The 26880-nt window shown below is 46.7% G+C and overlaps 1 protein-coding gene across 1 annotated transcript in view; it reads left to right on the plus strand.

Annotated features, from left to right (window-relative positions):
* LOC310659032 (uncharacterized protein) overlaps positions 1–26880 on the plus strand; it is a 131338-nt gene that overhangs the window by 43641 nt on the left and 60817 nt on the right. Inside the window, exons 16-25 of the mRNA XM_083401897.1 lie at positions 1043–1078; positions 3611–3664; positions 8391–8435; positions 9935–9970; positions 12104–12139; positions 12309–12368; positions 14597–14722; positions 25199–25270; positions 26650–26685; positions 26796–26855. Coding sequence (XP_083258023.1) covers positions 1043–1078; positions 3611–3664; positions 8391–8435; positions 9935–9970; positions 12104–12139; positions 12309–12368; positions 14597–14722; positions 25199–25270; positions 26650–26685; positions 26796–26855 — 561 coding nt within the window. The remainder of the gene's footprint in view (positions 1–1042; positions 1079–3610; positions 3665–8390; positions 8436–9934; positions 9971–12103; positions 12140–12308; positions 12369–14596; positions 14723–25198; positions 25271–26649; positions 26686–26795; positions 26856–26880) is intronic.

The raw sequence follows: 26880 nt of genomic DNA on the forward strand, positions 1-26880 counted from the left end.
ACATTCATTAATTTTGCAATGTTTCTGTAAATAGTCTTTAAATTTCTTCCAATCTTCTTCCACTGACTCTTCTCCCTGGTCTCGGATTCTGCCAGTCATTTCTGCCAATTCCTGTGAAATCACTCTCCATTGGAAGCCTCTGGTGCAAATATGTGCAAATAAATTATATTTCAAAGATACTGCAGACTCTGTGGTACCTCATCTTCCCCCGAAGGAACGCAGACCCTAGCTGAATGCCCCAAACCCCTTGGAATCCCGTGCAGAGACTAGGGTGGCCAGTTAATGTGTATTAGGAGAGGGATGTTCTGCTCATGAAATCTCATAAGGACTACAGTGGTACCTTGGTTCTCAAACGCCTTGGTACTCAAACAACTTGGAACCCAAACTCTGCAAACCCGGAAGTAAGCGTTCCGGTTTGCGAACTCTTTTCAGAAGCCGAATGTGCTCCGTTTTGAGTGTTGCACTTCCGATTTGAGTGCCACGCTTCCGTTTTGAGTGTTATGCTGAGGTCTGTCTGCTTTTGCTATTTATTTTGCATTTTTGTTTTTGTAGCTCTTGTGTGTGTGTGTGTGTGTGTGTGTGTATAACTGTGTGGAACCCAGTTCAGCTACTGATTGATTGATTGATTCTGTGAGTGCAGCACATCATTTATTGCTTTCATTTTATGGATCAATGGTCTCGTTAGATAGTAAAATTCATGTTAAATTGCTGTTTTAGGGGTTGTTTTTTTAAAAGTCTGGAATGGGTTAATCTGTTTTTGCATTACTTTCTGTGGGAAAGCGTGCCTTGGTTTTGGAACGCTTTGGTTTTGGAACGGACTTCTGGAACAGATTAAGTTTGAGAACCAAGGTACCACAGTACTTCCTTTACAGAGAAATTACAACCATGATGTGGAAATGCAGTTAGCTAAACTGAAGGTTAGGGAAATGAGCAACTGACAAGAACCTCAATGGACAGATTTCACTAGCCTTATATGCTTAGAATGTGATTTCTCACCCATTCCTCCCTGTGCACTTGTGATTTTCCCCTCCTCTCTTTCAAGGCTTACCCTGGCCCTCACGGAGCAAGGAGAATTAAGGTAACCCTTTTTGCAACAACAAGTAACTCTCAATTCTTAGCTGTGATTCCTGCAGCCGCCTCGGGTGGCAGAGTCCCGTGGGGTGGCACCCCAGCCTGTGCCCAGCCTGCCCCTGCTGCTGCTGTCAGAGAAGCATGGAGTAGTAAGTGAGGCTTTGGCAAGGGGCAAGGCAGCTTCCCTTTTTGCCTCAGGCGGCGAAATGGGATGGGACGTCCCTGATTCCTGGTATGGGGTATGTCCGAGAGACAATCAGTCCTCTATGAATTTGTTTGATCCTCTTAAATTCATCCCAAGTTGGTGGCCATCACTCATAGCTGTCAACTTTTCCCTTTTCTTGCAAGGAATCCTATTCGGAATAAGGGAATTTCCCTTTTTAAAAAAAGGGAAACGTTGACAGCTATGCCATCATAGCTTGGGGAGTGAATTCAATAGGTTAGCTATGCGCTATCAGGGGCGGCCAACTCCCAAGAAACTGCGATCTACTCACAGATTTGAAAACTGGCAGTGATCTACCCCATTTTGGGCGGTTCAGGTCGAAGTTGTTGAGCTTTTTAAAGGGGAGTTTAGCTTCTTTGGGGGGAACCAGTGATCTACAACAGACGTCCAGTGATCTACTGGTAGATCACGATCTACCTGTTGGACGTGTGTGCGCTGTGTGAAGGACTATCTTCTGTCTGCTCTGAATCTTCCAGCATTCAGTTTTGGGTTGTTGGTGTTTTTTCTCAATGTGGAAATTTTTTATTTCACCATTACAGAAGAAGCTCTTTTGCCAGTTCTTATATAACTGTTAAGGGACGCGGGTGGCGCTGTGGGTTAAACCACAGAGCCTACGGCTTGCCGATCAGAAGGTCAGCAGTTCGAATCTCCGTGACAGGGTGAGCTCCTGTTGCTCGGTCCCTGCTCCTGCCCACCTAGCAGTTCGAAAGCATGTCAAAGTGCAAGTAGATAAATAGGTACCACTCTGGCGGGAAGGTAAACGGCGTTTCCGTGCGCTGCTCTGGTTTTGGCAGAAGTGGCTTAGTCATGCTGACCACATGACCCGGAAGCTGTACACCGGCTCCCTCGGCCAGTAAAGCAAGATGAGCGCCACAACCCCACAGTCGGCCACGACTGGACCTAATGGTCAGGGGTCCCTTTATATAACTGTTATAAGTTACACATATAACACATATGCAAGTCCTGTGAGTAAAATCAGTGAAGAAATAAAATATGATATTTTTTATTTATATTCTGGGCAGTACTCATGTTATATGTATGGTGTCCATTTACACAGATACTGCTCTGAGGCCTTTTACAATCTTGAAGTGTATAAATTTTAGGAAATAACGGAAAAGTTACTGAAGTTTGAGGATATTAGCTTGTTGGTTGTTTACACTATACAGGCTGTTATGACCCTCCAGTGACATTGTTAGTAGCTGACAGGCTGCCAATCCCTACTGAGATAGGGCCAGTGTTTTGATTCGGTAATTGCAGCATTAAGGCGACCTATTGTAGACAGTGTGTGTGTTTTGCCTGGGCCGGCTTAAGGTATATAAACTGGGCCAAATAGTTGGATTTTGGGGCACTCCCACCACATGTGGAGGTATGTGCCTGTGGAGGTGCACCCTCTCCAGCATTTTATGAAACTGATTTGTAAAAATGTTACATGGAAAAAATACGAGAGACATTACACATACTTCTGTAAAACAAGAAAATCTTGAATAATAATAAAAAAGTATAAACTGGGCCAAGTGCCCCTGTTTGTAGCATTCAGCTTTGTTGGTGTGGGAATGTTCAGGGTGACAGGAGAGGATATCGTTTTTATTAATAGCCTTCCTAACTTGTGCTGGCAAGTCCTTTATGTAGCAAAGTTACATCCCCCCTTTTTATATGCACAGCAGATAGCTGGTTGCAGGCTCGTGTGAGCCTCTCACTATTATACAATTCAATCTGTCTCAGACTGAATTGTATGTTCCTGGTAAGTTCCCTTGAATCCCTCTTAAAAGAATAAAGACGCCACAATCTTATTCAAAGTCAATAAAAGAAGTTTACTTACATCAGTTCACAGTTGGATCCCTGGAGGCAGACTTAGTTACAAATATGTGGATCTGCCCCATATGGGGGAATAATCCCAGTGCTTCTGCTAGCTGAGAGCTAGCAGAGCAGTCCTAGCTGAAAGCTGGTCAAACGAAGAAGGAAGAGAGAGAGAGAGAGAGAGAGAGAGAGAGCTGCATGACTCATCCTTTTGTTACCTGGACAGGTTAGGTCACAGCCACCTTCTATCACATGCAAAAGGAAGGATGCTCCAGCCCAGGAGGAACAGGAAGTTTTGACTGGCTAGACCAAGCATCCCCTTGCATGTCCACTCTAGGAAAACAAGGAATGTTGTATTTGACTGCCTCTCATGGATCACATCCCACAGTTGGGTGGCCCCATTGGGCTCTAGTATTATGAGGGGGGCCTGAAACTGTGTCAACTGCTATGGGGAAGAAAAGCATTTGATGAAATGTAAAAATCCAAAGATATAAAATGAACAAGGTTTTCTCTCTTTAGAAGCAAAGGTCAGACATGGTGGATCCTGATTCCCTGCCAGTTCAAGGTCAAAAGGTTTGCATTTTTTTTTATATTTTTTTTTTTTTTTTGTCAATAGATGCCAAAACATAAAAAGCTGTGTGGTTGTGGTGGCGAACCTCTTTGGCTGTTGCAACCTAGGCTGATGAAACAGTGAGAGAGTGTGTTGCTTCTCCAAGCTCTACACATGTTATGTACTGAGTTGAATAGGATCCAAAATGCAGCAGTCTGATTGGTCCTAGAACAATAGGATTCAGAATGCAGCAGTCTGATTGGTCCTAGAACAATAGGATCCAGAATGCAGCAGTCTGATTGGTCCTAGAACAATAGGATCCAGAATGCAGCAGTCTGATTGGTCCACAGGAGCCACCCAATCCAGCTCCAGATGGAAGTGAATCCGCAACCTGATTGGCCTACAGGAGAATCCCGGAATTAGCCAATCACGTGGAGCCCATTGTGTAAATAATGTATATAAAGCAGACATTTCGTGGGAACTTCCATTCCTCACTACTATGAGCTGAATAAAGAGCATGAAATCTACACGAGACTCCGAGTATATTTCAACACACTAAATTAACTCCTCTTTCCTTGGGATTTGCCAGAATCCGGACATCTCCAGAAATTTGTCCAAAATTTGATTTACATCTTTAGGGTTTCGTTGTTGTGTTGTTGTTGTTGTTTTGCAGCCTGGAGCAGGTCCAGATGGTTCCTCTTTTCTGCTCTCCTTTCTTAAAAATATATACTCATTTTACCAAAAGGCCAGTTATCCAGTTAACTGGAAACCTCTAAAGAGTAACTTAAAAAATAAGTGTTGCAATCTTGAGTTCAGTAGCAGCTTTTGAATAAGCTCTGCAAATAAAGGTTAAATGGGATATATATATATATATATGCAGGTTTTGGTGTCCTCGGGTGTCTTCCCGTGTAAAAGTTGGGGTGTCTAGGCGACGTTTCGACGAGGTCTCACTCGTCATCTTCAGGCTGGTGCTTTCGGCTTCTTGTTACTGGAACAGAGCAGGATCTCAGTGTTTGAGTTCCTATAAATACTGTTGAGGAGGTGTGGTGTATAGCCTCCAATGTTCTGGGCAGAGAGGAGGTTCCCAGGCTAGTGTGCCTTTTCTTCTTTTGTTCCTTAATTACTTGAGGGATATCTTGAGTGATTTCTTGAGTGATTTCCTGAATCCCACTTAGGTGGGTCATTAGGTGTGGATTAGTTGCTAAAGCCTTCGTGTCTTGAACTCTTGAACTTTGTGAAGAGTTTTTCTGAGAAGATGGCTGTACTGCATTTGGTTGTGCTCTGGCTTGGCTTCGTGTATAGGGGCGAGCTGTGGTTTTGTGGCCTGTGCCAGCCAGATCTGTGTAGGGATTGCAGGGGGGTGCAGCATCCGGAGGTGCCACCCTGGTTTGGCTACTGGATGGTGTCTGTAATTTATCTGTGGAGAGGGTCTGGGTTTGGGTCTGGTGTGGTTGATTGGTGATGGCGTTCTGTGTGCCTCTGGATCTGGTGTCAGATTTTGTTCATCAAGGGCACTACAGATAAAATTAGCAAAATCCTCCATAAACACAATATCAAAACAGCCTTTTGCACCAACCAAAAAATAGCCAATATCCTCAGAAACCCCAAGGATAAAATTCAGTTGGAAAACCAAGGGGTCTATGAAATACCCTGCAAAGTCTGCCCAGCCACGTACATTGGACAAACAAACAGACGAATAAATGCACGGATCGCAGAACACAAGAATGCCGTCAAAAAAGAAGAAAAAACTTCCTCTCTTTTCCAACACATGAAAGAAACAGGACACGAAATTAATTTTGCAGATTCCAAATTGCTCTTTAACATGGAACATCACCACAAGAGAATAATCATGGAAGCCATCGAGATAGAGAAACACCCTCACAACATGAACAAGCGTGACGACACATCCCGCTTGCCAGACATCTGGAAATTAGCCCTCCCCACAAAATCTGACACCAGATCCAGAGGCACACAGAACGCCATCACCAATCAACCACACCAGACCCAAACCCAGACCCTCTCCACAGATAAATTACAGACACCATCCAGTAGCCAAACCAGGGTGGCACCTCCGGATGCTGCACCCCCCTGCAATCCCTACACAGATCTGGCTGGCACAGGCCACAAAACCACAGCTCGCCCCTATACACGAAGCCAAGCCAGAGCACAACCAAATGCAGTACAGCCATCTTCTCAGAAAAACTCTTCACAAAGTTCAAGAGTTCAAGACACGAAGGCTTTAGCAACTAATCCACACCTAATGACCCACCTAAGTGGGATTCAGGAAATCACTCAAGAAATCACTCAAGATATCCCTCAAGTAATTAAGGAACAAAAGAAGAAAAGGCACACTAGCCTGGGAACCTCCTCTCTGCCCAGAACATTGGAGGCTATACACCACACCTCCTCAACAGTATTTATAGGAACTCAAACACTGAGATCCTGCTCTGTTCCAGTAACAAGAAGCCGAAAGCACCAGCCTGAAGATGACGAGTGAGACCTCGTCGAAACGTCGCCTAGACACCCCAACTTTTACACGGGAAGACACCCGAGGACACCAAAACCTGCATTCCTGTACCCGTGAAAATCTACGAAAGCATATATATATATATATATATATATATATATATATTATATATACATAGATGCATATTAATATTTTATCATGATTTTGCTGATAAGTTTAAGTAATAGGTTTATTAGAGTGAAAAGATTTTGAGAGGGACGGGAAGTTAAATTTATGAAGATATATGCTTCTTTGTTGGAATTTTTATTTTGATGAGTTTGATCTACTGACTATAAAATGTCTTTGATGCATGGATGTAACTATGGTTAATAAAGCTAAATAAATAAATAAAAATCTAGAATTACTAAAAGTTCATTGCATCCCAAGATATACATCAAAGCATGCAGCTGAACAATGGAACAGAACAATTTCATTCAGGATTATGAGGTTCAAACTTTGCACATTATTGCAGATCCTTTGCAGTAGCATAATAATAATAATAATTAATAATAATAATAATAATAATAACAATAATAATAATAATAATAATAATAATAATAATAATAATAATAATTTTTATTTGTATCCCGCTCTCCCCAGCCAAAGCCAGGCTCAGAGCGGCTAACATCGTATAAATAAGACAATATGCATAATACAATACACAATATGCAAATAAAATAACATCCAGCATTCATTAAAACAATATACAGTGGTGCCTCGCAAGACGAAATTAATTCGTTCTGCGAGTTTTTTCGTCTTGTGAATTTTTTCGTCTTGCGAAGCACCGCTGTGTATTGACGGTTTCCCATAGGAATGCATTGGCGGTTTTAAAAAAAAAGGCACAAGACGTTTCGTCTTGCGAAGCAAGGCCATAGGGAAATCCGTCTTGCGAAGCAACTCAGAAAACGAAAAACTCTTTCGTCTTGCGAGTTTTTCGTCTTGAGAGGCATTCGTCTTGCGAGGTACCACTGTAGAATACTATTAAATATCAGCACTTCAAAATTAAACAGAAATCCACTCAACGGTTACAATAAGTAATTTCTAATCTCCAATCAATAAAACAACAGCAAACCACAGAGCACAACATAATACAATACAAAATGAGAAGCAGAGACTGGAGGGTGGAGCAAGGCAGGTGGAAAGAGGCCTTGCCTGATAGAGTCTCTCCCCTCACAGTTCTTCCTCCATAAGAGAATAATCTCCACTGGTGATAAAAACCCAACATAGAAACATTCAGGGTCTTCGGATCCTTCTGCGTGTTACTGTCTCAGATATCGCAAGGTTCCTGACGTTATTATGCTGCAAAGACAATTGTCAATCATGCAGCACTTTCCCCTTGGGGACCTTTGAGCCAACAGCCAGCATTAATAGTTCCTAATAGATGGCCCTCCGTTGACAGAGAAGTGGACACGGAGCAATGGATCCAAACTAGAAGAAAGAAGATTCCACCTAAACATTAAGAAGAACTTCCTGACAGTAAGAGCTGTTTGACAGTGGAATTTGCTGCCAAGGAGTGTGGTGGAGTCTCCTTCTTTGGAGGTCTTTAAGCAGAGGCTTGACAACCATATGTCAGGAGTGCTCTGATGGTGTTTCCTGCTTGGCAGGGGGTTGGACTCGATGGCCCTTGTGGTCTCTTCCAACTCTATGATTCTATGATTCTATGATCCCTGCAATCCCACTAGCTGTCCTGGCTTCTTGCTTGGCCTCGCACACCCTCTCCCGGGCAAGGTGAGCCTTCATCCCCTGCCAGCGAGACGCTGCTCGCAGCTAAGGCTCCCCCAAGAGCCACTCTCCCTTTAAAGAGCGCGCAGTGTGTGTGTGCGGCTCTTGGGGGCTTTTACTGAGGAGGGAGAAGGGCAGCCCTTCTCCTTGGGGAAAAGCCCCGTAGAGCCGCACACACGCTCCACATGGCTCTTTAAAGGGAGCACTGAGCAGAGCCTTCCGCCTGCATTCGCTCCATAAGGCGCACACACATTTCCCCTTACTTTTTAGGAGGGGGAAATTGCATCTTATAGAGCTAAAAATACAGTATTTTTTCATTACCTTTTGCCCTCTGGTTCCTGGAGGAACGTTGCCTTTTCCAAATGGAGGAGGAGGAGGAAATCCGCTTCTGTGCTCTTAGAGATCCAGCCGCAATCACGCCAGATTCCCAAGAGGCTCCTGCGAGATTCCACATAGCTGGACTGTGCTTGGAAACGACGAGGTTTCTTTATTCTCTTTAATTCTGTTGTGTTTTTTTTCAGGGAGAAAAGGGGGCACCTGGAAGCCAAGGCAGCAAAGGAGAACAGGTCAGTTTCTTTGCACCAGCTGCAACATCTGTGCACATGTGTGCGTGTGCGGCAATTGGGGCTTGCGGCAAAACCTTGCACTACTACGGAAAGCTGGATTCCAGGATTCTAAATGCTCCTTTCAATTCCTTACCCCTGCCCCCCATTTCCTAGTGGATCTCCTTGCGTGGCGAGTCCCCCCCCCCCCAGTGGAAATAAAGACACATGACACAATTATTAAGGTTAATGGGCTAAATAAGGCCACAACTTTATTGGTTACAGGTGATGAGGGGTATTGGCTTAGGCATTGGTCCTAACCGACTATATCCGACTCCAGTCCGTCTGCTTGAAGTCCAGGAAGGATTAACCACCAATAGGGGGAGTCCTGCTGATGCACATCAACTAGGAACTGCCTCAGGGTCACCACTTGGGGGCGTGCCTTAGGCCCTCACTTCCATAGGCTTCAGACAGGACCACTCCCCCTGGAACCTTTAATATGCAGGGCAGGTGATGTCACTTCCTCCCCTCTTCCATCTACAAAACAATACCATGAGAGCCAGTGTGGTGTAGTGGTTAAGAGTGGTGGACTTGTAATCTGGTGAACCGGGTTCGCTTCCCCGCTCCTCCACATGCAGCTGATGGGTGACCTTGGGCTCGTCACACTTCTCTGAAGTCTCTCAGCCCCACTCACCTCACAGGGTGTTTGTTGTGGGGGAGGAAGGGAAAGGAGAATGTTAGCCGCTTTGAGACTCCTTCGGGTGGTGATAAAGCGGGATATCAAATCCAAACTCAAGTCAAATCCAAATACCAATGCCTAACCGCCAATACCAAGAAAGTTGTGACGATTTGCTATGAGGTAGGCGAAAACCAAGCAGCTGGTGCCAGTTTGCCAAGTGGAAAAATTCCTACCAGGCCCCTCAATGGTGACCAACCGAGGTCCATAGCAAGGTCAAGGATCGAAAACCTTATAGGGCGGGAGGGTGGGAAACAGGAACAGCTGGCAGGCGGCAAAAGAGCCTGTGTTAAATAAGACAGGCCACGCCCCCAGAGCCAGCCAATTGGCTGGCCAGGGGGTGACGCCGTCGGGGCTTCCCCCAATTGGGCAGGAGCTGGGCTGTGACGCCCGCAATCCAACCTCCTCTGCAGGGCGGAAGTGGCTTTGCAAGGCTGCATTATACTGACTCAAACTGTTGGCCCACGTTGCTCACTGTTGTCTTCCCTGAGACTATCAGTACCTTTCTAGAGTTTCAATCAAGGGTCTGGCAACATCTGATGGGCCATGTGTTTCCCAGTCTTGCATTGAGAAGGAAGGAGAAATGGGGAGGGCCGTTGCATTGTTGGACAGGGAGAACAGCTTGGAGAGGCTTTGGCCAAGAGGAGCAGACGCTCTGATCTCTGCATTTGTGCAAGGGGAGCACATGGAACGGGGCTGTCTGAAATCTTTGCTGTGCGATGGAAAGCGTGTAAACATCTGAGCCTGAGGGTACAGTGAGCTCTCTCTCTCTCTCTTTCCCTTACAGGGGGAACCAGGAGAACCAGGGGAGCCAGGGGAGAAGGTAAGCAACAAAGGTCATAGAATCATAAAGTTGGAAGTGTCAGCATCGCCCTGAGCCAGTGTTACCAACTGGACTCGTCCACCTCAGCCCCGACTGGGCTAGCTCGCCTAACACTCCGTTGAGTGGGCTAGGCGAGCTGGATGGCACTTCCAGAGACCACCTTCCTCACAGGAACAGGTCCAAGTGCCGTGGACTCACAACTCAGAGCTGTGAGCACCGCAAACCACTTCACCAAGATAACAGTCATTGTGCAGCAGATTACAGCAGAGCATAAATACTCAGACGACAGTGCTGAAGAATATCTTCTTTTATTCTCTAACAGCTACTGTTCTATACACTATATACAAATGGAGATTCTCAGTCTTTTCCTATACACTGACTTGCTGACTCACTCACTCACTGGCTGACTCTCTCTCTCAGAGTCTATCTCTCACACACAGGTGCTGGAGTGGAACATGCAGATATAAGAACACGCCTCCTCCTCTCCTCAGAGTCAGGAGACTGATGAGGTGATTCTTGAGTATGGGAGGGGTGAAATCTCCTCAGGAAGAGACCAAAGGGTCAGCTTCATCATCATCATCATCATCATCATCATCATCAATAGAATTTATATACCACACTATATCTGGAGGTCTCAGGGCAGTTCACAGAATAAAATAAAAATAAAAAACGACAAAGTACATAGAATCATAGAATCATAGAGTTGGAAGAGACCACAAGGGCCATCGAGTCCAACCTCCTGCCAAGCAGGAACCACCATCAGAGCACTCCTGACATATGGTTGTCAAGCCTCTGCTTAAAGACCTCCAAAGAAGGAGACTCCACCACACTCCTTGGCAGCAAATTCCACTGTCGAACAGCTCTTACTGCCAGGAAGTTCTTCCTAATGTTTAGGTGAAATCTTCTTTCTTGTAGTTTGGATCCATTGCTCCGTGTCCGCTTCTCTGGAGCAGCAGAAAAACAACCTTTCTCCCTCCTCTATGTGACATCCTTTTATATATTTGAACATGGCTATCATATCACCCCTTAACCTCCTCTTCTCCAGGCTAAACATGCCCAGCTCCCTTAGCCGTTCCTCATAAGGCATCGTTTCCAGGCCTTTGACCATTTTGGTTGCCCTCCTCTGGACACGTTCCAGTTTGTCAGTGTCCTTCTTGAACTGTGGTGCCCAGAACTGGACACAGTACTCCAGGTGAGGTCTGACCAGAGCAGAATACAGTGGCACTATTACTTCCCTTGATCTAGATGCTATACTCCTATTGATGCAGCCCAGAATTGCATTGGCTTTTTTAGCTGCCGCGTCACACTGTTGGCTCATGTCAAGTTTGTGGTCAACCAAGACTCCTAGATCCTTTTCACATGTCAGATGCTGTGTGATGGCTGCTCGTGAGTAACCAGGCAGGACTCCGACCTGTCTTTTACAGGTTTTATTGTGCAAACTATTTACAGTGCAGATACACAAAGTTCATGTCCATCTTAGTCACTTGCAGAATCCGGAAGTGGCCCCTTCCGGCTTCTCCCCCAACGTAAAAACTTTGGCACCCCAAGCCTCCTCCTCCTCTCCTTGCATTTCACCCCTCTGTGCAAGCTGGGCGGCGGAAGTGGCGTAGGTTGGCAGCATCCTCCAGCCCTTTCCTCGCTTGGCTGGCCCCTTCCCTCTCTTCTCCACTGGAGGTGTGGCTTTTCCCACCGCTGGAAGAGGAACTGCCCTTCAGGAGTTTCGGAGGATCCCAGTAACCCAATAGTCCCTTGCAATGCAGGAATCTCAGCTAAAGCATCCATGATAGAGGGCCATCTAACCTCTGCTTAAAAACATCAAAGGAAGGAGAGTCCAGACATTCTTACAGGCTGGGAGATCTTTGACAGCGCTTCCAGTTCTGCCCAGCAATCACAGTAGCAACTGGATACCCCAGTTCAGGGCCCAAAACTAGACTTTACATAGAGTTGCAGGCAACTGTCACTGCACACAGCACATACTCAGATATGGATGCAGGAAAAACCTTGCTAGATCAGAGCACTACAGCTTGAATACACCCACCCCTAAGCCTGTATCAGTTATTGCCCAAACATATCCAGGGTGTTTCATGGCATCAAGAGGACTAGAAACTTACCTTTTGCTCTTGTCTCTACCAGGGCGCCAGAGGCGAAGAAGGAGAAATGGGTCAAAAGGTAAAGGATTGGCTTTGCTGGGATCCGGGGCCACCCAGAACAAGCAACTCATCTTCCATTTGCAGAGTTGCTTGCAATTTGAGTCACAGATTATTGGCATCATGTGAACCTGTGTATTATGCTGTGTGGTCGGGATTCACTTCTCTCTTATTTGCTCTGTTTTCTAAAGGGAGAGCCAGGCATTGGCTACCGGGGACCTGGTGGTCAGGCTGGACCTCCTGGGCACAAGGTAAGTTTGCAATTTTCCTGCTCCATCTCCATATTGAGCAGTGGCGTAGCGTGGGGGGTGCAGGGGGGCCGGCTGCACCGGGCACAACATCTGGGGGGGGGCGCGCGCTCGCACTCGCAGCTCTCTGCCCCTACCTGGCTCACTCACTCTCTCTCACTGCAGTGCTGGCTGTGCGAATCCGATCCGAGCCGCTGGGTCGCCGCCCACTGTGGAGGGGAGGGTGCCAGGCGTGCGGTGCAGAGCGGAGAGAGAGCGAGGGACTATCTGGGGGAGGGACAGTGCAGCGGGGGGGGCGCAAATTACTTGCCTTGCCCCGGGTGCTGACAACCCACGCTATGCCACTGATATTGAGACTTCGTTTATTTCTCTGAACAGCCAAATAGTCATTTATAGAGGACATTTGTGGGGAATGTTTAACCTTCCAGGTGCTGCTAGACTCTTATTCCCAGCATCCTCAGACAGCATAGCCCACAGTCAGGGACAAAGGAAGCTATAGTCCAGTGTCCAGAGAGCTACAGGTTTCCCACTCTTTATAGAGGAGAAACAGACTGGCCTGAAGTAGACCATCAGGGTGGAAAGTGAAACTGGCCTCCCTTCCAGTTGAGGGAGCTGAAGGCTACAAAGAGATGGAAATGTATCAGGAAGACCACAAAACCCAAAGGGCCACCTCTCCCCTTACTAGCCAGCTCTGACCCTGCAGTCTTCATCAGAAGACCTTCCCTGAGGAAGGAGTGAAGGTTGACCCCATGAGGACAAGCCTTTTTGGTGGTGGCCCCACTGTGGAATGCTCTCCTTGGGGAGACCCGTCTGGGGCCTTCCTTAGCTGCCAGACTAAGGCCTTTTTGTTCGCCTAGGCCATTGGTTCATTAATATTGCTTCCTATGGTGGTCATCTGTCAAGGCTGGAGTCAGATGCAGGTCAGCACAAAGAAGCAGAGTTGTTGGCGAAGTTAACTCTTTGTTAAGGAAACAGCATACAACTTGGCAACACTTTCGGTGGGTCTTCCCCCTGTAGGGCAGCCGCCCCTTCTAAGGCTCCACCTCTCCCGGAAGTTTCCCAAGCAGTCTCAAACTGCATCTGTGCACCTCTGACCTCCGTTCAGCTCTTCTCATTACTTTGCATGTTCTTGGAGACCAAGAAGGAGCTTGTTACAGCAGGAGAGGCAGACTCTTTGAATTCTCCAGCAGCCTTGTAACCCCCTCTGCACTGCTTCAGCCTCAGAGTCTGAACTGCTCCCTGTCACAGGCTCTTCCTGCTCAGTAAACCCTGTTGCCCCATCAGCTTCCAACACCACCTACTCCCAATATTCTCCCTCCAACCTCTGTGTCCCACCACCAATCCCTGGGCTCTGAGCCTTCCCCCCCCCCTTGGGTTTCCCTTGAGGGTTCCCTGGCTCGTACCTCCCACCACTCCTCTTCACCCAGCCAGTCCCTGACATCTTCTAGGAGGGGTGTGTAGGACTCGCCCTTGTTGGGAGAACATGCTAGGTGCTTTGCAATGCCCACTGCTATAAAATAAACATCTAGGTTAGCTCAGTTGCTTAGCATGTGGTGCTGTGATAATGCCAAGGTTTCAGGTTCTATCAGACAACTGCATATTCTTGCATTGATGATCCTTGGGGTCCATTCCAAATCTACAATTCTATGATTCTAGGTCCAAATTGCTATTTACTTCTTTTATTCCACCTTGTCAAGTCGCTTATCGTTTCCAATACGTTTCCAGTACGTTTCCGAGCACAATTCAAAGTGTTGGTGCTGACCTTGAAAGCCCTAAATGGTCTCGGTCCAGTATATCTGAAGGAGCGTCTCCACCTCCATCGTTCTGCCCGGACACTGAGGTCCAGCGCCAAGGTCCTTCTGGTGGTTCCCTCACTGTGAGAAGCCAAGTTACAGCGAACCAGGCAGAGGGCCTTCTCAGTAGTGGCGCCCGGCCTGTGGAACGCCCTCCCACCAGATGTCAAAGAGATAAACAACTACCTGACATTTAGAAGACATCTGAAGGCAGCCCAGTTTAGGGAAGTTTTTAATGTGTGACATTTTAATGTATTTTTAATCTTTGTCGGAAGCCGCCCAGAGTGGCTGGGGAAACCCAACCAGATGGGCAGGGTACAAATAACAAATTATATTATTGTTGTTGTTGTTGTACAAAGCAACTGATAATTCATCACGATCATACTATGAAAACATGTGCTCATCTTGTGACGGGACAATATGGTGTCTTCTCACTAGGGTGAGCCCGGAGTCCCAGGACCTCCAGGGGCACAAGGCATCCAGGGTATCCGTGGCAACCCCGGGACCCCCGGATCGCAGGGGGAGAGAGGTGCCCCAGGCCCACCTGGAATTCCAGGGCAAAAGGTAGGTGATCAACAGCTGGGTGTGGCGACAGCCCATTGGCCAAGCTATTCAGGGAACTGACTCAAACGCAGGGAGCGGAGGTGGATTACGGAAGCGCCTCCAAGCTTTTCTTTTTTTTTTATAAGTAATATTTATTAGATGTTTTATAGTTACAAAAAGAAAAAAGGTAAAGAAAAACAATACAAAAATTCAACAAACAATACATCAAAAATAAAAAAGAAACAGTACAACAAAATAACAAGGAAAAAAAACATTTAAAAACACATCCAAATTTCATATCTTTATCTTTCATTTGCTTGTTTCCTCGACTTCCTCACACCTCCCTTTTTTGTATTCTAATTCAAATTAACTGGTTCAGCAAATCCTTTCCCTCTTTCTCAGTTTTTTGATCTATAATTTATCTTAACACAGTCTTGCTTTCAATTTTCCACTTTTACCCATTAACAATCAGTTTTTACATAATCCTTAATAACATTTCTGCTAAAACCATATAACTTCATTCCAGTATTCTTCTAACATTCATTAATTTTGCAATATTTCTGTAAATATAGTTTAATTTTTTTCCAATCTTCTTCCACCGACTCTTCTCCCTGGTCTCGGATTCTGCCAGTCATTTCCGCCAATTCCATGTAGTCCATCAGCTTCATCTGCCACTCTTCCCGGGTGGGTAGATCTTGTGTCTTCCAATACTTTGCGATGAGTATCCTTGCTGCTGTTGTGGCGTACATAAAAAAAGTTCTATCCTTCTTTGGCACCAATTGGCTGACGCGCCTCCAAGCTTTTCAAAGCTGCTTCATAAGCTGCTGAAAGGGACCCACTGGAACTCTTGAGGTGAACAATCAAAACTAAGCGCCATGACGCTCTGCCTTTTAATATCCTCTCCATCAGAATTGCCGTATAAATCAAGCCTTGGCTGCTCCTGAGAACACCGGGAGAGCCCTGTTGGGCAGAGCAAAGGCCCAGCTAGTCCAACAGGCAGTTTCTGGGTCAGCGTTCTTAACTTCGCAGCACGACAAACTTTATAGAGCCATTATTATTTGATCATCATGAATGTTACCGTATTTATTAGATTTCTAGGGAGCCGAAATTGGAAGCCAGGACGTGCCTCTGCTTCTGGTTCTAGGGCGAGAGCTCAGCAGGTTAGAGCGTGGTGCTGATAATGCCACGGTTTCAGGTTCGATCCCCGTATGGGACAGCTGCCTATTCCTGCTTTGTAGGGGGTTGGACTAGATGATCCTCAAGGTCCCTTCTAACTCCACAATTCTTTGATTTCAACTGCCCCATGATAAGGCTACTCCTCAGTCTAACACAGTGGTTCCTGAAGTGGGTGGTAGCATCCCCTGGGGGGTCAATGAGATTACCTGGGGGGGCGCTAAGAGGCAAGGGGGTGCCAGGGGATGTTGGAGGTGCACATGGCAATCAGGCTTCGAAAAGCTGGTGTCGCGGTCATCCATTTTGTTGAAGTAGTTTCAACTGGGTTTCGAACAAATGTGTGACTAATTGTTACTGCTTCAGATTTCGATGTGTTACACTCATTCAGTGGATTGTGCAAACCACCATTCTGAGTATAGTGGTACCTGGGGTTACAGACGCTTCAGGTTACAGACGCTTCAGGTTACAGACTCCGCTAACCCAGAAATAGTACCTCGGGTTAAGAACTTTGCTTTAGGATGAGAACAGAAATCGTGCGGCGGCAGCTGGAGGCCCCATTAGCTAAAGTGGTGCTTCAGGTTAAGAACAGTTTCAGGTTAAGAATAGACCTCCAGAACGAATTAAGTACTTAACCCGAGGTACCACTATAATTCTTTTTATAAGTTAGGTTAAGAGGCACTAGGGATGAGTTTATGGAACCAAGTGGGTGGCGACCCGAAAATGTCTGGGAATGGTTGGACCAGGGGCCAGCAAACTTTTTCCACAGGGGGCCAATCCACTATCCCTCAGACCTTGTGGGGGGCTGGACTATATTTTGAGTGGGGGAATCCCTCCTCATCGACTCTCCCCTCCCTTCGTCTCCACAGCGCCAGACGAGCCCCGGTGGCTGCTTACCTGTGCCTTGCGAGTGGCAGGGGCTGGCAGTGGCAGCGGCGGAGGGACGATGAGCGGCGTGAAAGGGCTGGCTCCGGAGAGGGGCTGCTTAAAATGGCGCTCAGCCAACCATGGCTCAACAAAGCCCAGCCCCCTTCCTCCTCTAGGCAGGGCGGGGAGAATCCAGGAGGAGGGAGGGAGGGAGGAGGCACCACCGTGGTGTATGTGGAGGAAATGGCGCAGCCCAAACGATCAGAATCCTCACACGGATCCACACAGTGATTCCCGGACTGTCTGAGGGCTGGATCCAGAAGGCAATTGGGCAGGATCCGGCCCCCGGGCCTTAGTTTGCTGACCCATGGGCTGGACTCTAACACATATTGTTATTGGCGGCACCTGTCTGTCTCGAGAGACAATGGAAGAGAGCAGCTTTGAGGGTGAAGCCAAACCATTGGAGAATCACAGCGCCTGCTGTGGCTGTAGAGAGCTAAACAGGAGAGATATGTTTTGTTGCAGCTGGGGCAGAGGAAGGCGTCTGGCTATGCTGCTGAAAATGCACCAGGGCATTTCTTCACCCTGCGCTCCTCCCAGCGGTCATTCCTCCTCCGGTCACTGCTGTGGATGCACAACCTGATTATCTGTCTCCAGGCACTGCGGTCGTCTGCAAGGGATTCCCACATGGTGGAGCTGATGTTGCCAACTTCCATGTCATGTTTACGGATATCTTTGTAGCACAGAGTGGCAGTGCCAGATTACCAAACAGGCAGAAGAGGCCCCACACATTTTCCTGGCCCTGCGACAACCACTCAGAATGAATGAATGAATTTATTATTTCGGTCACAGACCAGTTCCAGCCCACATACAATATCAAGGAAGCCATAAAACATGATAGGGATACATTTGAATTTGCAATTAGGTGTAACAGGTACCTATTTATCTACTTGCACTTTGACGTGCTTTCGAATTGCTAGGTTGGCAGGAGCAGGGACCGAACAACGGGAGCTCACCCCGTCACGGGGATTTGAACCGCCGAACTTCTGATCGGCAAGTCCTAGGCTCTGTGGTTTAACCCACAGCATCACCCGTGTCCCTAATACAGATATAGCAACAGTTAAATATATATATATATATATATATATATATATGCAGGTTTTGGTGTCCTCGGGTGTCTTCCCGTGTAAAAGTTGGGGTGTCTAGGCGACGTTTCGACGAGGTCTCACTCGTCATCTTCAGGCTGGTGCTTTCGGCTTCTTGTTACTGGAACAGAGCAGGATCTCAGTGTTTGAGTTCCTATAAATACTGTTGAGGAGGTGTGGTGTATAGCCTCCAATGTTCTGGGCAGAGAGGAGGTTCCCAGGCTAGTGTGCCTTTTCTTCTTTTGTTCCTTAATTACTTGAGGGATATCTTGAGTGATTTCTTGAGTGATTTCCTGAATCCCACTTAGGTGGGTCATTAGGTGTGGATTAGTTGCTAAAGCTTTCGTGTCTTGAACTCTTGAACTTTGTGAAGAGTTTTTCTGAGAAGATGGCTGTACTGCACTTGGTTGTGCTCTGGCTTGGCTTCGTGTATAGGGGCGAGCTGTGGTTTTGTGGCCTGTGCCAGCCAGATCTGTGTAGGGATTGCAGGGGGGTGCAGCATCCGGAGGTGCCACCCTGGTTTGGCTACTGGATGGTGTCTGTAATTTATCTGTGGAGAGGGTCTGGGTTTGGGTCTGGTGTGGTTGATTGGTGATGGCGTTCTGTGTGCCTCTGGATCTGGTGTCAGATTTTGTGGGGAGGGCTAATTTCCAGATGTCTGGCAAGCGGGATGTGTCGTCACGCTTGTTCATGTTGTGAGGGTGTTTCTCTATCTCGATGGCTTCCATGATTATTCTCTTGTGGTGATGTTCCATGTTAAAGAGCAATTTGGAATCTGCAAAATTAATTTCGTGTCCTGTTTCTTTCATGTGTTGGAAAAGAGAGGAAGTTTTTTCTTCTTTTTTGACGGCATTCTTGTGTTCTGCGATCCGTGCATTTATTCGTCTGTTTGTTTGTCCAATGTACGTGGCTGGGCAGACTTTGCAGGGTATTTCATAGACCCCTTGGTTTTCCAACTGAATTTTATCCTTGGGGTTTCTGAGGATATTGGCTATTTTTTGGTTGGTGCAAAAGGCTGTTTTGATATTGTGTTTATGGAGGATTTTGCTAATTTTATCTGTAGTGCCCTTGATATAAGGAAGGAGGGCTATGCCATTGTTTTCTTCTGTGTCTTGGTTTTTGGGGGGTGTTTCTTTTTGGATTAGCTTCGTAACCCTGTTTTGCTGGTATCCATTGGCAATTAACACATTTGAGAGATTCTGTAACTCAGTTGTCAAGTGGTCTTCGTCAGCCAGGCGTTTGGTTCTGGAGATGAGAGTCTTGGCTACGGAGTTTATTTGTGCAGGGTGGTGGTGTGATTGTGCATGTAAGTAGCGGTTGGTGTGTGTTTTTTTCCGGTAGATAGTGTGTCCTAGGGAGCCATCAGGTTTTTTGTAGATTAGGACGTCAAGGAAGGGAAGTTGGTTGTTGGCTTCTATTTCCATAGTGAATTGTATTTTGGGGTGTAGGCTGTTGAGATGTGTGAGGAAGCTATCCAGTTTTTCCTTCCCGTGTGGCCAAATTACAAAGGTGTCGTCAACATATCTGAGCCAAAGTTTGGGTTTGTGTTCTGACTTGTCTAAAGCATTGGTTTCAAAGTGTTCCATGTACAGGTTAGCGATGACCGGTGAGAGGGGTGATCCCATAGGTGATCACCCCAAAACAGGGTTACGAAGCTAATCCAAAAAGAAACACCCCCCAAAAACCAAGACACAGAAGAAAACAATGGCATAGCCCTCCTTCCTTATATCAAGGGCACTACAGATAAAATTAGCAAAATCCTCCATAAACACAATATCAAAACAGCCTTTTGCACCAACCAAAAAATAGCCAATATCCTCAGAAACCCCAAGGATAAAATTCAGTTGGAAAACCAAGGGGTCTATGAAATACCCTGCAAAGTCTGCCCAGCCACGTACATTGGACAAACAAACAGACGAATAAATGCACGGATCGCAGAACACAAGAATGCCGTCAAAAAAGAAGAAAAAACTTCCTCTCTTTTCCAACACATGAAAGAAACAGGACACGAAATTAATTTTGCAGATTCCAAATTGCTCTTTAACATGGAACATCACCACAAGAGAATAATCATGGAAGCCATCGAGATAGAGAAACACCCTCACAACATGAACAAGCGTGACGACACATCCCGCTTGCCAGACATCTGGAAATTAGCCCTCCCCACAAAATCTGACACCAGATCCAGAGGCACACAGAACGCCATCACCAATCAACCACACCAGACCCAAACCCAGACCCTCTCCACAGATAAATTACAGACACCATCCAGTAGCCAAACCAGGGTGGCACCTCCGGATGCTGCACCCCCCTGCAATCCCTACACAGATCTGGCTGGCACAGGCCACAAAACCACAGCTCGCCCCTATACACGAAGCCAAGCCAGAGCACAACCAAGTGCAGTACAGCCATCTTCTCAGAAAAACTCTTCACAAAGTTCAAGAGTTCAAGACACGAAAGCTTTAGCAACTAATCCACACCTAATGACCCACCTAAGTGGGATTCAGGAAATCACTCAAGAAATCACTCAAGATATCCCTCAAGTAATTAAGGAACAAAAGAAGAAAAGGCACACTAGCCTGGGAACCTCCTCTCTGCCCAGAACATTGGAGGCTATACACCACACCTCCTCAACAGTATTTATAGGAACTCAAACACTGAGATCCTGCTCTGTTCCAGTAACAAGAAGCCGAAAGCACCAGCCTGAAGATGACGAGTGAGACCTCGTCGAAACGTCGCCTAGACACCCCAACTTTTACACGGGAAGACACCCGAGGACACCAAAACCTGCATTCCTGTACCCGTGAAAATCTACGAAAGCAAATATATATATATATATATATATATATATTAAAACTTAGTCGCTAACATATAACCTAAAATTATCACCGCTCAAAGCAATACTGACCAGTTCCAGCCCACATACAATATCAAGGAAGTCATAAAACATGACTAGGGATACATTTGAATTTGCAATTAGGTGTATCAGGGACAATACAGATATAACAACAGTTAAAAGTATATATAAATTAAAACTTAGGTAAAGGCAAAGGGACCCCTGACCATTAGGTCCAGTCATGGCTGACTCTGGGGTTGCGGCGCTCATCTCACTTTATTGGCCAAGGGAGCCAGCATACAGCTTCTGGGTCATGTGGCCAGCATGGCTAAGCCGCTTCTGACGAACCAGAGCAGCACACGGAAACGCCGTTTACCTTCCTGCTGGAGTGGTACCTATTTATCTACCTGCACTTTGATGTGCTTTTGAACTGCTAGGTTGCAGGAGCAGGGACGGAGTAACGGGAGCTCACCCCGTCATGGGGATGCAAACCGCCAACCTTCTGATCGGCAAGCCCTAGGCTCTGTGGTTTAACCCACAGTGCCACCCGCGTCACTAAATTAAAACTTAGTCACTAACATATAACCTAAAATTATCACCGCTCAAAGCAATACTGTTTTGATCTTGCGGGCTGGTGAAATCAAAAACGTATTAGGAGATCATTTGTGAGCTGCCCCCCCCCCCGATTTTGACTGCCTAGGGGCCTCCACAGGGTTTAATTTGGCACTGCAGAGTGGGTCTGCCAACAGGCCGGGTGCTTGAAACCAGTTCCCCATAGAGCACATCCTTGGAGATCCTGCCCTCTTCCATTCTGTGGACGTGGCCCAGCTAGCGTGGAAGTTGTGACTCTAAACAGATACACATCGCAGCAAAAGCTCTAATCACATTACCGTATTTTTCGCTCCATAGACACACTTTTTTCCTCTTAAAAAGTAAGGGGAAATGTCTGCGCGTCTTATGGTCCCTGGAGCCGAATTGCCCAGGGGCATAAAGCAGATCGTGCTTTTTTTAGAGAGAGAGAGAGAAGGGGGTGTTGAAACAAAGCCGCTGAGCAGCTGATCGCCAAGGAATCGGAGGGAGATAAGGGACTCTAGTGATAAAGGAGGCTGCCTGAGTGTGGGGAGTTAAAGACAGGGAACCTGCAAGGAGAGGAGACAGGAATACTAAAACAAGCAATGAGGAGAGAAATTAAAAGAAAAGGAGGAGCAAAAAACTGCTCCAGCTAAGGAAAAGACGCTAAGGCAAACAAGAGGGAAGGGGGTGTTGAAATGAAGCTGCTGAGCAGCTGATTGGCAAGCGAATAGGAGGGAGATAAGGGATGCTAACGATAAAGGAGGCTGCCTGGGAGTGAGGAGGTAAAAACACATGGATCCTCAGGATTTTTGCATTGGGTCACCCCAAATTCTCCATCAGATCACATAGCATGTCCATGGCTACAGCCTGCACCGAAAAATCACGCATCCGCTGTTTCATGGGGCCACAATGGCGCAAAAACGTGGTTACAAAGCACGGATCCACATGGATTCTCAGGATTTTTGCACTGGGCTACCCCAAACTCACCGTCAAATCACGTATCATGTCTGTGGCCACAGCATGAACCACAAAAATCATACATCCACTGTTTCGTTCAGAATATTTTTTTCCTTGGTTTCCTCCTCTAAAAACTAGGTGCCTCTTATGGTCAAGTGTGTCTTATGAAGCGAAAAATACGGTATATACATTTGTTTCTAAGGTGCCCTAAGACTTGTCATCAGGTTTTCTGCAAAGGCTAGGTTTTGGTGCTCACTTCTGGGTGGGGGAGAAAGTCCTTCTGTCCTCGGTGCCTAGGACTGAGTCACACCAAAGTCATCGCTCTGGGATTCACCAAAACGCTGCGATTACCTTCCTAGCCCCTGTTATTTCCACTGCTCTCCCGTCCAGACTTTCCCCTTTAAAAAGCAGGGAGCTCAGACACCTGCAAATCCCTCTTGCAAATCCTTGTGTCACTGTGACCTGGACTGGGTGTCCATAGTGCTCGGAGGACATCACTTGTATGAGTAGACACCTAATGGGCTGTTTCACGGTGACACAGGCAGGATAATAATTTTTGAGCTTTGCTGCCGAGGTTGCTTTGTTCCTTAGCTGCTTCTGTTCCCTGACACTCAGAGAGCCGTTTTGCTCCATGCGACTGCGGTTTCTTGGTCAGTGTGGCTTCAGGCTCAGCGAATGCATCTGGGCTGCGTTTTGCAGAATGAGATGGAAGTATGTGAAATGTAACTGATATGCTTTTGTGCCTAATTGAACCATTACGTGTAGTGCTGTATATAAGGAAACCATTACGAGCTGGTCTACAGCAGAGGAGGCGGTCTACAGCAGAAATCCTGTTTGTCAGGATACCTGATAATGGTCACTGATTGCATTACCTGGGGGGTTAATGGGGGTTAATACTTTTAGTTCTTGACTCCAGGTGACAGGCTCACCCTATTCAAACACAAATATGCCCTTAAGACAGGATTTGTAAGCAAAAGACAATGGGGAGGCTCTCCACTATTTTCCTCCCTTGCTGCAGAGGAATATTTGAGGTCACTGGGAGAGTCAAAATGACTTCAGAATTGCTTTTCTTACTATTTCAGACACGTGGTTTTTATACTTATGTATGTGAGTGCCTGGCGTGATCTGGTCCATGGGGTCACGAAGAGTCGGACACGACTAAATGACTAAACAACAACAACATGTGTTTGCCTTGTGCATTTATGAACATTTAATTTGTTGTAACCTCTTGGATAATCCAGGAACAAGGGTTGAAGTTGGTACAAAAATGGTATTACACACCTGTAAGGTTATACAGTGGTGCCTCGCAAGACGAAATTAATTCGTTCTGCGAGTTTTTTCATTCTACGAGTTCTTTCGTCTTGCAAAGCACCACTGCATTTAAACACTGACAACGGCGGGGAGGGGCGGGGAGAAGCAGGACGTTAATTCACGGGCTGACTGACTTTGCAGCGAGCGTGGCACGGAAGAGGAGACTCTGGAGGAGGAATGCTGATGGCGGGGGTAGGAGAAAGGCGAGAGGGGCCGACGCGGCTCCCCCATTCAATTGGCGCCCTGGGAGCAGGCCTGGCGTCCGCACCAAAAGCGCAGCCGGGCGCCTCAGGGCGCTTTCCTGAGGCGGGGAGGAGGTCTCTGCTGCCGCAGCCGGTACCTCAGACTCACCCGCGTTGTGGCCACTGTGCAACGCGGCTGCTGGAGGGCGGCGGGGCTCAGGAGCGCGACTCGGCGGAACCGCCACCATTCTCTTCACCTGAGGGAGGGAGGGAGAGAGAGGCGCTGGCAGCAACGGCTCTCTGAGGGAGCACGCGAGGGGGGTGGGCAGCGGCGCGAGGCACCAACCATCAGCAGGAAGGTGGGAGGGAGCCGGAGGAGCGGGGAAGCGGGGGGGGGGGGGACAAACCGCGAAGCACCTCAGAAAACGAAAAACTCTTTCGTCTTGCGAGTTTTTCGTCTTCCGAGGCATTCGTCTTGCGAGGTACCACTGTATCATATTACAAAATCTGGAAGTAGGAAATGTGGAGTGATGGGAACGTACAGTCATATGTGGTGGGATTGTCTGTTAGTTAATGAATTCTGGAAACAGATTGGTATAGAAATATCGGGAATTGTGGGTAGGAAGGTGGAAATATCTAAATTAATGGTTCTTATTAGCCTGAGTAGCACTGAGTTAGAAACAAAAGAGGAATGTAAATGGGTAAAATTGATGGTAATTGCAGCCAGACAGGTTATAGCGAGTAATTGGGAAAATGCAGAAGAGCTTGGGGTGAACCAATGGAGGGAAAAATTGAAAAATATTATAATCTTAGAATATCTAACTGTGAAGATACATAAAATGAAAGGGATTAAGGTCAATGAGAAGGAGGAGGATTGGTTTGAGAAAATATTGAATTATTTGGGCAGGTTTGAACAATTGGGGGCAATTAAAATGATAAAAGTTTAATAAACCTTATGGAGGGAGGAGTGTTAAGGTATATAGAATTGTACATATGGTTGATTTGAATATGCTATTATTGATTATGCATACCCAATGTATCAGCCACCTGGGGGTTTGTTTTCACTGTGTTTTGGTTGTTGGTAAAAAATAAAATAAAAGGGGAAACAATGAACATTTAATTTATATTTGAGACCTTAGAATTTTTAAAACAATCTCTATGCGTTTTTCGAGCGAGAAAAAAGATAAACACCCTCCCGGTTGTGACTAAGGGGACAGAAGCTTTGTGGGGCCAGGGGAAGACCTCAAGGGTGCCATTGCACCCATGGGTGCCCTGTGGGTAGTCCCTGCATTGAAGGGAGTATTAATCCTCCTCCTCTGATATATAACACCTCCTGGTTTTAGGAGAGGCACCCTGCCCATTCTAGTGTTGGTCCCCACATCTTGGTAGCCATTTGGGTATTTTTCTTTTTGTTCTGCAATAGTCTCATTTTCTCTAAAAATGTCTTTCTCTTTAGGGGGAACATGGCAAGAGAGGAAGGAATGGGTTTGCTGGACCAATAGGACCCCCCGGACACCCAGGACAAGAGGTGCTCAAAAAAGTCTCACCTTTACCTAGGAAATCAGAGTGGAACCAGGGGTGGCCTTTGGTCATCTTTGATAATATGTTGCCCTGAGCAAGACCGAAATTTGGAGCTTCCTAATGGATCTTCTCAATTATGGATCCTCTCAATTTTGTGGGGCCCCGCAAGCTTGGTGTCCTGGGAGGGGGGAACCACCTGCACCCCACCCTAAAGTCTGGTGGAAGAGTCAAGGAAAGCTCAGGGCACTGGCTTTCCATCAGAAGGTGCCAGGGTCAATCGCTGGCATCTCTCAGTAGGGCTGGGAATGTCCTCTCTGAACCCTGGAGATCTGCTGCCACCGGATGAAGACCAGCGATGGGGAACCTGTGGCCCTCCAGATGTGGACTACAACTCCCATCATCTCTGGTTGCTGGCCATAGCGACCGTGGCTGATGGGAGTTGGAGTCTAGCAACTTCCTGAAGGCCACATGTTTCTCATTCTGATACTGATGGGCCAATTGTCTTGATGCAGAAGAAGACCTTTGTGTCCAGATGGTCTTTCAGAGGAACTCTTAGGCCTTTGTGGTGCAACTGTGGAGAATTCAGCCCATGACTCTAAGCCTGATCACTCGCAGAGCGTTCATAGGTTGTTGTCCAGTATACCTGAAGGAGCGTCTCCACCCCCATCGTTCTGCCCGGACACTGAGGTCAAGCACAGAGGGCCTTCTGGCAGTTCCCTCCCTGCGAGAAGCCAAGTTACAGGGAACCAGTCAGAGGGCCTTCTCGGTGGTGGCACCCACCCTGTGGAACGCCCTCCTGTCAGATGTCAAAGAGAGAAACAACTACCAGACTTTTAGAAGATATCTAAAGGCAGCCCTGTTTAGGGAAGCTTTTAATGTTTAATAGACGATTGTATTTTAATATATTTTTTTCCATTTTTTTTATTGTTTTTCCAAAATTTTTAAACAAACAAACAAACATACCCCTTAATTGTACTTAATCCAATCTTAGTAACATTGTTAAGTGACTTCCTCAAATCCCCCTGGCTGAATTTCAGTGTATATCATTGTAACAGCTTTCCAAAACCAATTTTAATATTTTGTTGGAAGCTGCCCAGAGTGGCTGGGGAAACCCAGCCAGATGGGCGGGGTATAAATATATTATTATTATTATTATTATTATTATTATTATTATTATTATTGAAGAACTATGTATTCTGCCTTGAGCTCCTTGGAGGAAAAGGTGGGAAATAAATGTAGGAAATAAACAAATAAACTCTCTGTATATTTGGATGTCTAGTTAAACCCCACTGCACTGCATTACAAATACGAACAACAGAGTTCCTTGTCTTGATAAGGAAAAAGGTTTTTTCATCTATTTCTCCCCCACTTTTTTTTGCTTCTCAGGGGATGCCTGGTGTCCCTGGGATCAAAGGCAGCAAGGTAAGTCATCCCTCAGTCCAGGATATCCATACAGCTGGGGGCTGGGGGGCTACTGCTTTGTTTTGGTTCTTGTTTTTATTGCAGCCCCCTGGTTTCTGTTTGTTTTCCAGGGTGAGGCCGGCCTTGGCAGACTGGGTCCAAGGGGACCACGGGGGCTCCCTGGGCCTCAGGTAGGATAGCCTAAGCTCCCCCCAC

Source organism: Podarcis tiliguerta, assembly GCF_965153285.1.
Source record: "Podarcis tiliguerta genome assembly, chromosome: 10".
Classification (NCBI taxonomy): Eukaryota; Metazoa; Chordata; class Lepidosauria; order Squamata; family Lacertidae; genus Podarcis; species Podarcis tiliguerta.